A 14055-nucleotide genomic window follows, 5' to 3' on the forward strand; every position below is an offset into this window, starting at 1 on the left:
TGTTAATTAGCTATCAAGTATGGAAGAAGATACAGAAAAATAGAGAAATCTTGGAACAGTTATTTCATAACATATGCAATAAATATCAGTGAAAGAAATTTCAACCAATGGGTTCTAGTGACCAAGATGTTTTTGGCCATCTGCTCATGTATTTGGCTAAGACGTCATCGCTGGCCAGGCAGTTGATATCAGGCACACTTGGGTCTTTTGGTACAGTTAACCACTTTCTTACAGTTTGGGGTTTCACTGTATATCTTTGATGATATAGCTGGAAATTCCTTGCTGACATAGGCATATTATTTCTTATTTAAACAAACAAAAATCAGTCATGCTTAAGATGCAGGTTTGACAGTATTTAATGTTTTTACATAGGTCCTGGCATTGGATTATGGTGGACGCTTTATAAATACTGCCATGAGGCTCCAGAATGGAGAGAAAATTTTGTTTACAGGACCTAGCTGGGAAACAGGATCTGCCACTATTGATCTGATACTGCTTAATCCACAGAGAGTTATCTTCAAGCAGGTATGTAGTGGTACAGATTTTGTTTTCGGTATCAACAATCACATTTTTTCTGTTGTCATCACATAGCCATTTTTGTGTTGGTAAACCTCATATATATGTAAATACATACCTGTCTATTTTTCAAACCTGTGTCAGTGATAAAGTAAAGCATAGCCATAATGGTAATGATGTCAGTTTCTCAGACACTGCTGCCTGCAAAGTCATTTAAAATTTGATATCAGGATAATGTATTTGCTGTGCAAAGAAGTATTATACAATTTAAACAATAATAGACCACTGTGACCTGTATTTCATGTTACCCAGATTTGCATTAAGTTCTATAAATAACTTAGTGTATCAGACTCTACTGCCAGCAGTTATGTACCTCTGTATTTAGAACATGACACTGTCGTGAGGAGTACTTGAGGATTTTCGTAAAAATTAGATCACTCTTGAATTAGTTGTTGGATTTAACTCAGTTTTTCAAATTCGTGTACAGTCATGTTACTTGACATACAAATACTTAATGAGAAGCTCATGTACTTCATCATTCAGACGGAAAATATTTAGCAATAGCTCCATTCCATCTTTGGTGGTATTCACGTTTGAAATGGCATGATATTAGAACAGTATTTTGCAAGTTAGTGTGTATCTCAATTTTTATCTTGACTCCAGCTGACCTGGGTTTCAAATGAGGTGGGTAGTCATGACATCACTGTGGTCACTTTTCTGGAGAGAACTGTCAATCCACAAGGTAATCAGACCCTAAATCAATTACTTTATTAGTACTGACTAAAACTATTACTGTATTAACACAGACTAAATCTATTACTGTATTAACACAGACTAAATCTATGACTGTATTAGCACAGACTAAATCTATGACTGTATTAACACAGACTATATCTATTACTGTATTAGCACAGACTAAATCTATTACTTTATTAGCACAGACTAAATCTATTACTGTGTTAGCACAGACTAAATCTATTACTGTATTAGCACAGACTAAATCTATTACTGTGTTAGCACAGACTAAATCTATTAATGTATTAGCACAGACTAAATCTATTACTGTATTAACACAGACTAAATCTATTACTGTATTAACACAGACTAAATATATTACTTTGTTAGCACAGACTAAATCTATTACTGTGTTAGCACAGACTAAATCTGTTACTGTATTAGCAAAGACTAAATCTATTAATGTATTAGCACAGACTAAATCTATTACTGTATTAACACAGACTAAATCTATTACTGTATTAGCACAGACTAAATCTGTTACTGTGTTAGCACAGACTAAATCTATTACTGTACTAGCACAGACTAAATCTATTACTGTGTTAGCAAAGACTAAATCTATTACTGTGTTAGCACAGACTAAATCTATTACTGTATTAGCACAGACTAAATCTATTACTGTATTAACACAGACTAAATCTATTACTGTGTTAGCACAGACTAAATCTATTACTGTATTAGCACAGACTAAATCTATTACTGTCTTAGCACAGACTAAATCTATTACTGTATTAACACAGACTAAATCTATTACTGTGTTAGCAGAGACTAAATCTATTACTGTATTAACACAGACTAAATCTATTACTGTGTTAGCACAGACTAAATCTATTACTGTGTTAGCACAGACTAAATCTATTACTGTATTAGCACAGACTAAATCTATTACTGTGTTAGCACAGACTAAATCTATTACTGTGTTAGCACAGACTAAATCTATTACTGTATTAGCACAGACTAAATCTATTACTGTGTTAGCACAGACTAAATCTATTACTGTGTTAGCACAGACTAAATCTATTACTGTGTTAGCACAGACTAAATCTATTACTGTATTAACACAGACTAAATCTATTACTGTATTAGCACAGACTAAATCTATTACTGTATTAGCACAGACTAAATCTATTACTGTGTTAGCACAGACTAAATCTATTACTGTATTAACACAGACTAAATCTATTACTGTATTAGCACAGACTAAATCTATTACTGTATTAGCACAGACTAAATCTATTACTGTGTTAGCACAGACTAAATCTAAATCTATTACTGTATTAGCACAGACTAAATCTATTACTGTATTAGCACAGACTAAATCTATTACTGTGTTAGCACAGACTAAATCTATTACTGTATTAGCACAGAACAAATCTATTACTGTATTAACACAGACTAAATCTATTACTGTATTAGCACAGACTAATCTATTACTGTGTTAGCACAGACTAAATCTATTACTGTATTAACACAGACTAAATCTATTACTGTGTTAGCACAGACTAAATCTATTACTGTGTTAGCACAGACTAAATCTATTACTGTGTTAGCACAGACTAAATCTATTAATGTATTAGCACAGACTAAATATATTACTGTATTAGCACAGACTAAATCTATTACTGTGTTAGCACAGACTAAATCTATTACTGTGTTAGCACAGACTAAATCTATTACTGTATTAACACAGACTAAATCTATTACTGTGTTAGCACAGACTAAATCTATTACTGTGTTAGCACAGACTAAATCTATTACTGTGTTAGCACAGACTAAATCTATTAATGTATTAGCACAGACTAAATCTATTACTGTGTTAGCACAGACTAAATATATTACTGTATTAGCACAGACTAAATCTATTACTTTATTAGCACAGACTTTGCTATCTTAAAAGCTGAGCAGTAAATACACTGAAATGGTTTATAGAGAAGACTCCATTGACCACAAATATGTGTCCTTTGTGGACAGGTGTCCTTTATTGAAACTGGTATAGAAGTGACATTAAGTTGTCCTGTATCATCATGTGACCTTTTAATGATCATGTCTCTTTTGGCAGATTTCACTGTACAAGGCTCAGAATAAATGTTGAATGGAAAACTTCCATTGATATATAAACATATTTTGAGACAATTTTCTTGTCAAAAATTAAATATGGTGTCATCTGGTTAATCTGACTGACACTTGCTTCATTCTTGCATGATGAGGCAGTTGTGGCAAGTTTGACAGATGCAATTTTGTCAGCCATACTTAAACATCTGAATTGTTAGAATACACTTTTTTGTGTGTAAAAAAGTCTCATTGGTTTGTGATATACAATCTATGTACAGCATTTCCTCATCATAAAGCTGTCAATGGGAGCCAGAGTGTGCCACCTTTTAGTGAGGTCACCTTATTATGAAATATAAGATATATATAATTTTAATACCACTTAATAAAATGGGAGCTGTGACCATGCATGCCTTATGATAGGTGTTATAATGAAGGGCCTCATGGTAAGGAATGATGTATATAGTAATTGTAGTAGCCTTATGGTGTGGGAGTGCCTTAACAGGAAACAGTTTCAAATGAAGCACCTTACAGCATTAGAGTGCTATAATTGGAACCATGTTATAATGAAAGGCCTTATAGTGTCGGAGTAATGTAACAAAAACTAAGTTACAATAAAGGGCTTTTTTATCAAGGGAGTGCTGTAACAGGAACCACATTATAATGAAATGCCTTATGACCACATTATAATGAAATGACTTATAATGTGGATGTGCTGTAATGGGAACCACATTATAATGAAATGCCTTATAACCACATTATAATTAAATGCCTTATGACCACATTATAATGAAATGCCTTATAACCACATTATAATGAAATGCCTTATGACCACATTATAATGAAATGCCTTATAACCACATTATAATGAAATGCCTTATAACCACATTATAATGAAATGCCTTATGACCACATTATAATGAAATGCCTTATAACCACATTATAATGAAATGCCTTATGACCACATTATAATGAAATGCCTTATAACCACATTATAATGAAATGCCTTATAACCACATTATAATGAAATGCCTTATAACCACATTATAATGAAATGCCTTATGACCACATTATAATGAAATGCCTTATAACCACATTATAATGAAATGCCTTATGGCCACATTATAATGAAATGCCTTATAATGTGGATGTGCTGTAACAGGAACCACATTATAATGAAATGCCTTATAATGTGGATGTGCTGTAACAGGAACCACATTATAATGAAATGACTTATAATGTGGATGTGCTGTAACAGGAACCACATTATAATGAAATGACTTATAATGTGGATGTGCTGTAACAGGAACCACATTATAATGAAATGCCTTATAATGTGGATGTGCTGTAACAGGAACCACATTATAATGAAATGCCTTATAATGTGGATGTGCTGTAACAGGAACTTAGTTATGATGAAGGCCTTATTGTGTGGGAGTGCTGTATGATATACTACTGGGAATTCACTTTTGTTTGTGGTTTTGACACCAAAAAAATATTTTCATTGTTAATTAAATGTGTGTATATAAAATTCATGTTTTGTAACATCCACAAAATCCATCTAAAATTGGTACCCAACCAAAAGTATTAAATTTACATTAGTATTTTTCTACAACAGATGTTTTTAGAGAGTTGCAAATTTTACAACCCATATTTTAAAAATTGTAATCTTCTAAACAAAAATGAAGAGCTTTTGCAGAAAAGCATGCATCTAAGGGTTTTCAGAATTGACCTTTTCCTTCAAAAGTTAACATCTTGAACCAGTTTCAAGTACTGTATTAAATATAATGGTACAATATGTAACATTCTGACATCTAGCATTGCTTTTTATTTAATTTTCATTTCATTTTAATCATTTGGTATTATGATAGTAAGTAATATATTAATTTGGAATTGGTAAATGTTATATTTGTTTTGGATCAAGATGGGAATTGATACATTCATTTGAGATTATTTTACTTTGTACATTTGTTTGAACTATATTAAATAATATATTTTTTTAGATGTCAGCTTATTATAATTTCTAAATTTGTTTCAGCCTGGCTGGTTCGCCTGTGGGAAATTACGAGGGAAACTGGTTTGGTGCTAATTGTCTCAAGGGACAGGACATGGAATAAGGACAAACTTCAGCCCATTTTGGAAAACAGGTAAGAATCATATAATAAAATCTTATATATTTATATATATCGCTTAACAGAATTAAGAAATTATTCTTAATTTTTCAGTGTTTGCATTAAGTTGTATGTTAAAATGTTTATATAAGCCATATATAACGTGAAAAATTTTACCTCCAATAGTTGAAATTGGTGTGTTTTTGTGAGGAAAAGATCAGCACTTGCAGATTTATATTATGGATTAGGCATTCAGAAAAAGTGGATTCACAGTATTTGAAAATCATGGCAAGCAGATATATGGTTTTGACTGGTACATACTCAGAACAACTGGACGTAAGTATCCATCTTATTTTGCTGTTTGAGAGAGCACTACATACCATGTCAAAGATTAAATGTAATTCTGATTTTAAAAAACTGTAAAATGACTAAGAAAGCAAAATGTTATTGATTAAAGGTTGACAATACAGCTATTCACCTGGCAAAGGTATGACAGAAATCTCATTGCTAGGTTTTATGAATTCTGTTAAAAGCCTTACCATAAAAGCAACTTTGTATTGCCTGGATTTATAACGAGAACTTTTATGGGTAAATTCCAATCAGTCAACAAGCTTTCTCAGCTAAATGGCACCATCATCACCACATTGTTGTGTCAGGGGTATAGTGCCAGTTCTGAATTCATTAGTATCATTTGCATGGTTGGTTTCTGCTGCAAATGCTTGTATGTTACTGTCACATTATTACAATATTGTATGTACAATTTTCTTTTAATGCCTCATTAGCAATTTTCAATGACGTTATTACCATCAGAAAAAGGTGATCAATTTACTAGGCAGTGATGCTATTACCATTACAAATGAGTGATCAATTTACCAAGCAATAATGTTATTACCATTACATAAGAGCGATAAGTTTACCAGGCAATGATGTTATTATTATTGCATAAGAGTGATCAATTTACCAGCCAATAATGCTATTACCATTACATAAGAGTGATAAGTTTACCAGGCAATGATGTTATTATTATTGCATAAGAGTGATCAATTTACCAGCCAATTGTGTTATTGCCATTACATACGAGTGATAAATTTACCAGCCCACGATAATATTATCATTACATTTCAGTGATAAATTTACCAGCCAATGATGTTATTACCATTACAGAAGACTCCTTACATATTTGAAATTAAATCGAATAGATACTGCAAAACTATATGATATGTGATATAATGGAGCACCCGTGATGATTTGGAAAATGACAGGTGTGTCACGTTCTGAAAGAATTTAGTTCATTCACATTATGTATGGCTCATAGACTCACATTTGCATGTGTAGATGCCATTATGACAGTGTCAGAGATAGTAATATGTATAGATGCCATTATTATAGTGTCAGAGATGAGTAATATATTGAGATGCCATTATGACAGTGTCAGAGATAGGTAATATGTATAGATGCCATTATTACAGTGTCAGAGATAAGTAATATATTGAGATGCCATTATGACAGTGTCAGCGATAGATATATGTATAGATGCCATTATGACTTTGTCAGAGATGAGTAATATATTGAGATGCCATTATCACAGTGTCAGAGATGGGTAATATGTTTAGATGCTATTATGACAGTGTCAGAGATAGGTAATACATGTGTGTAAATGCCATTATGATGGTGTCTGAGATAGATAATATGTGTAGATGCTATTATGACAGAGTCAGAGATGAGTAATATATTGAGATGCCATTATGACAGAGTCAGAGATGGGTAATATGTTTAGATGCTATTATGATGGTGTTGAAGATAGGTAATTTGTGTAGATACCATTATGATGGTGTCTGAGATAGTAATTTGTGTAGATACCATTATGATGGTGTCTGAGATAGTAATGTGTGTATATGCCGTCATGATGGTGTCTGAGATAGGTGATATGGAGAATATTCTTAATTCTCTTCATACATACTACAAGAGGTCCCCAGTTTATCTATCTGTACTGTGATTCTGGCAAACAGTAATTGAGGACACTGTTATGACCCCTTCAAGAGGTTCACTTAATATGCTGGCTGACTGGGGGTGCCTAGTTTAATGTTGGATGATTGATTGTGTCCTTGGTTTTGAGTTATGAATGACAGAGATATTATGGCAAATTCATTTGAGCATAACATGACATCTTACAAATTCATGTTATTTTGCACTTTCTTTATAATATCATTGGGTGAAAAAACATACACATAGCCTGTGTTTCTAGGAAATAGATTTGCCATACATTACCATGAAACAACATGCTGATGAATTTTTGACATTTTTTAAGCTGATTACCATGAAAGGTACACATTATTTAGGTCCCGTCTTTATTGAGGATTGTACAGTGACATATAACAATAGTCTCTTGAAAAAGATAGAGTGTAGGTACTCATCATGTGGCAATGACTTGTCAGCAAAAACAGTACAGTATGTACAGTTTATTAATAGAAATGTAGGTGATCAATTTGAAGACCCGGATTTTTTATGCATATGCTATGTTTCAACCTGATGCTTCTCCTGAGAATGTTAATGACATGGCAGAATTAGTCATAGATTTGAATAGAAACATTGACCACTCATTAATGTCAACTATGAGAGAACAGTAATTCAGTCATGAGTACTGAGCAGCATAACCCAATACTGAGGCAAAAGAACTGTCATCAGTACTGAGGCAGTATAACCATCATCAGTACTGAGGCAACATAAGTTTCAACAGTACCAAGGCAGTACAACCCAATCATCAGCACTGAGGTAGTATAACCCAATTATCAGTACTGAGGCAGCATAACTGTCATCAGTACTGAGGCAGTATAACCCAATCATCAGTACTGAGGCAACATAACTGTCATCAGTACTGAGGCAGTATAACCCAATCATCAGTACTGAGGCAGCATAACTGTAATCAGTAGTGAGGCAGCATAACTGTCATCAGTACTTAGAATAACTGTCATCAGTACCAAGGCAGTATAACCCAATCATCAGTACTGAGGCAACATAACTGTCATCAGCACTGAGGCAGTATAACCCAAGCATGGAGTGTGAACCTGGATGCTCAGGCCTGAATTTGATCAAACACAGCTGCAGTGGAGGCTGTTTGTTGACACTCTTGCCAAACATTTGTGAATAAATCTCATTGGTTTTGACACTCTTAACAAAAATTTTTGAACAAATTTCATTGGTGTTAACACTAAATCTCATTGGTGTTGACACTCTTGACAAACATTTGTGAATAAATTTCATTGGTGTTGACACTAAATCTCATTGGTGTTGACACTCTTGACAAACATTTGTGAATAAATCTCATTGGTGTTGGCCCTAAATCTCATTGGTGTTGACACTCTTGACACATTTCTGAATACATCTCATTGATCTTTATGCTCTTGACAAACTTTTCTGAATAAATCTCATTGGTGTTGGACCTAAATCTCATTGGTGTTGACACTAAATCTCATTGGTGTTGATATTAAGACTTTGATCCAATGCCAGCATTTGGGTAGTTAATGTGAAATAAAAATAGACATCAATACAATATATAAACAAAACAAAACAAAATAGAATGCTTTTGCCAAACTGAAAAACTTAACATTTGCTGTATTTACTGTTGTGCAATAGTAGTAACATCGTCATTGTCAAGAGGGAAATTGTGTATATATCTTTTGTTAAAAATAACACACAAGCAAAATTTGGTATGGGAAATCTCGTAGCAAATCATGGGGATAAACTTACAGTTTTCAGATACCACTGGATGATGCAGGGGTCAAGACAGTTTTCTTTGTATTAATATGTTACAAACAGCAGATTCATATATTTCCATGCAGTTCATTTATTTGCACTCTGGAAAATGTTGTGATCCATGATTATTTATTATTATTACTTCTACTGATATTATTGTCATTATTATTATCATTATTATCATTGTTATTATTATTATTATTATTATTATTATTGTTATTATTATTATTATTATTATTATTATTCAGGCTGAAATGTTCAGGTGTAGAAGACCTGGCTTACAATGGACCCAAGGGAGAACAGAAGGCCCTGGTTACTATCTGGAAACACACCCTTTAAGTGCAATTTACTGAGTATCTATGATAAATTCATGTTTAAACACTTCAGATCATGTTGGACTGTAAACTAAATCTTATGTTTATGCCTTTGTAAATTGCAATCTTAATTGATTATTAATTATTGCAGATTACTTTTCTTAACATATTTAATAAGGATGTAGTTTACATGTACACTTTTCTTTCATTATGTATGTTTAAAAATGCAAAAACAAGTTTGTAATACCAAAAATAATGTATATACATGTGCTCCTGTTCTTTGTTGTTGTTTTTCAATTGCATTGTTATAAATTGTCTTTTTCTTTTTATTCTATCTGTTTTTTAGATCACATGATATAAACATCCTCCCTCAATATTTTGTACATGTAACTCCTAATCGATTCTTAAAATGTATTACTGGATAGTTATCAGTAAGCAATCCTGTATATAGCTACTGTTTTATTGTTATCAGTAAGCAATCCTGTATATAGCTACTGTTTTATTGTTATCAGTAAGCAATCCTGTATATAGCTACTGTTTTATTGTTATCAGTAAGCAATCCTGTATATAGCTACTGTTTTATTGTTATCAGTAAGCAATCCTGTATATAGGTACTGTTTTATTGTTATCAGTAAGCAATCCTGTATATAGCTACTGTTTTATTGTTATCAGTAAGCAATCCTGTATATAGCTGCTGTTTTATTGTGGAAAACAGGTTGAATTTGCTAACCATAGTTACTCGTTTATAAGTCCAACTGCAAACTAAACAGACTTGGATCTGCCTTCACATAATGCACCAGCAGATCTGGATCTGTGCAGTTTCTTAGGAGTAATCAGTAGAAAAAAACAACAAAGACACTGATCTGCAGGCGCATTATGCTATGGCAGATCAGGATCTTTGTTGTTTCAGTTAGACTTGACTTATAAGCAAGTATATCACTGTGAGTTAAAAAAAAGTAGGGTAGAAATAGGGTGATTATTCTTCCCTTAAGAATGAAGAATAACATGACCAATATAAACGTAGATTCTGGTTGCTCTGTTCAAAAGGACAATGTTGAGAAGGAACATTCATAACCTAGATAACATGATCAAAAGAGGTCAGCCTCTTAAACCATTACTAACAGAGAAGTAGTAGTTTGGAATATAAATACTACAATTGTTTAGGTATGTTTCTTGATTAGATCTCCAAATTTTACATTGTTTAGTGGTAAAGTATTATGGGTAATAGAAAAAAACAGAAATGCTTGTCAATATAAAGAACCATAACTTGCTTTACCTTATAGCTTTCTAATAATCCATACACAGTCCTATAGGAATGCTCTACTTGATACAGGTAAAAATTAGAAAATCGTTACATTATTCATAAATATATTTTCATTTGCAGAAATCTTGTACAATACATTCCTGTGTCCATTTAGCTTTGTGTACATATATCATCTTGCTTCTTATAGAAAACTGACCAAATTATAAGCTATAATTTATCAATATGATTTACATGTTTATAAACATTTGTCTAAAGATTGTATGAAAATTATAATCATGTGTTACCGAGTTATCATGCTTAGAGAGACAACTTTTTATTTCTGACTGTAGTCTCATAATATTTATTTCAGGCCTTACATAGGACAAATTTTCCATTTGATCCTTATCAAGTGAATTTGTGTTCTTGTACTTTGACTTTTCATAGTGTTCATCAGTACTGAAGTGTTATCAGCACTCAAGTGTAAATAAGACATTGATTTTCATATATATGGCATTGAAATACTTTCATTTATTTTCATATTTCTTTTTGATGTTATTTATGCATGTTTTCAGTTTTGTTGAAGTTTACTGCATTGGACTGACTTTAAATTTTAGTGAATAAAGACACTTTACATCATAAACATTTTGTTCACCCTTTCTTGCAAAGAAGTATAAGTCATAAGCCCTTGCTCACCTCTGCAACCAGTTATGTTATTTTAATAGTAAGCTAGTATGTAAAATACATACCAGAATGATTGTAACCCTAGTATGTAAAATACATACCAGAATGATTGTAACCCTAGTATGTAAAATACATACCAGAATGACTACTAAGAAGCTAATGTCAAGGAACAAATCAACACCACTTCCAACTACCTTCTCTCCAGTCGTCCTTCCGTACATGTTTGCAAATTACTTCCGTGACAAAGTACAAACCATTAGAGATAAGCTTGACACCACAACTTCAATTGACTCGTCGTCACCATACAGTTGGGATACAGAATATGAGTGGCAACTATTAGCAGCATTTGAACCTGTCTCTATGGATTTTGTACGTACAATCGTGATGAAGAGTGCACCAAAGTCATGTGAACTTGATCCAATTCTAACATCACTGCTGCTTGAGTGCTTAGATCCAGTATTGCCTTCACTAACTGATGTTATTAATACCTCTCTCTCATCCGGGGAATTCCCATCATTTTTCAAAACTGCCATTGTAAAGCCTCTGCTGAAGAAACCAACACTAGACCATAATGATTTAAAGAACTACCGCCCAGTTTCTAATATCCCATTCATAGAAAAAATCTTAGAAAAGGTTGTTCTATCCCAGCTTGTATCTCATCTAAATTCAAAGTCTTTTTAGCAATGTACAATCTGCATATCGCCCTTACCACAGTACCGAAACTACTCTTCTAAAAGTAGTTAATGACATTCTCTCTGCATTGGATAGCGGAAAGATTACAGTCCTCACCCTCCTTGATTTGTCTGCAGCATTTGACACAGTAGACCATGATATATTACTTCACCATCTCCAGCATGTATTTGGCATTCATGATACAGCCTTACTGTGGTTAAAGTCCTACTTGGTCAACAGGACACAAATTGTATCTGCAAATGGAATACACACCAGCCCAGTTGATGTATGTTGTGGTGTTCGACAGGGGTCTGTTCTTGGACCTGTTCTCTTCATTCTGTACACTCAGCCACTCTCAAGTGTCATAGATCATCATCCGGTGTCTCACCAATTGTATAATAATAATTGTATGACAACAACAATAATTTTGTTCAATCAGCAGTTTTAATGTTTAAAGAATATTGTCTACTGTACCAAAATTCTCATTTGTTTGTGTGCAAAATCTATCAGATGACCTAAAGTTATGTGCAAATGGCCAGTGCTTTGACATCTACTACTTGACAGTGCAGCAGTTTCTGGAAAGCACTGTCACTCTTTTATGCCCATTGGTATTGGTATGTGGGGATAGGATGAAAAAGATTGTAATTCAGTAATAAGACAAACAAAATCCTACAATCTTACAGCTTACATAGTAATGGAAAGATATAATGTGTTTTTATCTCAAACATATAAACAACAAACAATTAAATTTGCAAATATAAATGAATCAACCTTCCAACCAAAGATATAATAACTCCTTGGTTGATTGCCAACCTACTAACACAAGATAGAATTATTCCTTGGTTCACTACCAACCTTCCAACCCAAGATAGAATTATTCCTTGGTTGGCTACCAACCTTCGAACCCAAGATAGAATAATTACTTGGCTAACTGCAAACCTTCCAACCCAAGATAGAATAATTACTTGGCTAACTGCAACCTTCCAACCAAAAATAGAATAATTCCTTGGTTGACTGACAACCTTGCAACCCATGATATAATTGTTCATTGGTTGACTGACAACCTTCCAAACCAAGATAGAATAATTCCTTGGTTGACTGACAACCTGACAACCCAAGAAAGAATTATTACTTGGTTGACTGACAACCTTCTAACCTAAGATAGAATAGTTACTTGGTTCACAGCCAGTCTTCCAACTTAAGATAGAATAAGGTCTCCATTTAAAAATTTAAAGATTTCTTTCTCCAATATGGATGTTTGAATATCTATCTCATTGCTTGCTTGTTAACAATGATCATTTTTCACAAAATATTCAGCACCCTACCTCACATTTGCTCATTTTTTTTACTCATTCTTAGTAAATGGAAAGGTTTCCCTGTACTAAATATTATAACTCGAAAGTGATTTTATATTCTTGTGGTCATCACTATCTCTGACAAAAATATTGTCTGAAGTATCGTAAGCAACATAATACAAACTCTCAATTCGAGGATAAATTTGGATAATTTTAATGACACGGGGGCCTGGCAAGCTCCTGTAAAATCTATTACATGAATAAAATTTTCTATATTGAACATAATAGCAAAACGAGATTAATACATATTTCTTGTAAACATTTTATTTTATCTTTGAAATATCAGTTGTGAAATTTATGTTACAAAAAGTTTAGTCCTGTAAACAATTAGAATTAACTTTGGGTATCAAGTGTAGCATAAAATGTATTTCTTTGTAGCAAAATAGATATATAGAGATTACCCCACTATATGTGTGTGTGTCTGTGTGTGTAACTGAATATTGGTAGTTACTGATGGATACAAAACTGTACAGGGAGATAACTCTCAAGTCAGAAGAGTAGGCCATAATATGTACAATCGATCAATCAATCAGGTGGCGCTCAACAGTTTCGTATTTTGAATAGAA

The 14055-nt window shown here is 32.9% G+C and overlaps 1 protein-coding gene across 2 annotated transcripts in view; it reads left to right on the forward strand.

Annotated features, from left to right (window-relative positions):
- Nucleotides 1-11421, forward strand: part of LOC149806428 (uncharacterized) — a 62802-nt gene extending 51381 nt beyond the window's left edge. For both annotated transcript variants that reach the window (XM_089953142.1, XM_089953150.1), the window contains exons 16-19: nt 373-525; nt 1180-1258; nt 5399-5507; nt 9473-11421. In XM_089953142.1, the coding sequence (XP_089809268.1) occupies nt 373-525; nt 1180-1258; nt 5399-5507; nt 9473-9563 (432 nt within the window). In that variant the 3' untranslated portion in view covers nt 9564-11421. The remainder of the gene's footprint in view (nt 1-372; nt 526-1179; nt 1259-5398; nt 5508-9472) is intronic.
- The last annotated feature ends 2634 nt before the right edge of the window (nt 11422-14055 follow it).

The sequence above is a fragment of the Sinohyriopsis cumingii genome, chromosome 1 (assembly GCF_028554795.1).
Source record: "Sinohyriopsis cumingii isolate HCF-2022 chromosome 1, ASM2855479v2, whole genome shotgun sequence".
NCBI classification, from domain to species: domain Eukaryota; kingdom Metazoa; phylum Mollusca; class Bivalvia; order Unionida; family Unionidae; genus Sinohyriopsis; species Sinohyriopsis cumingii.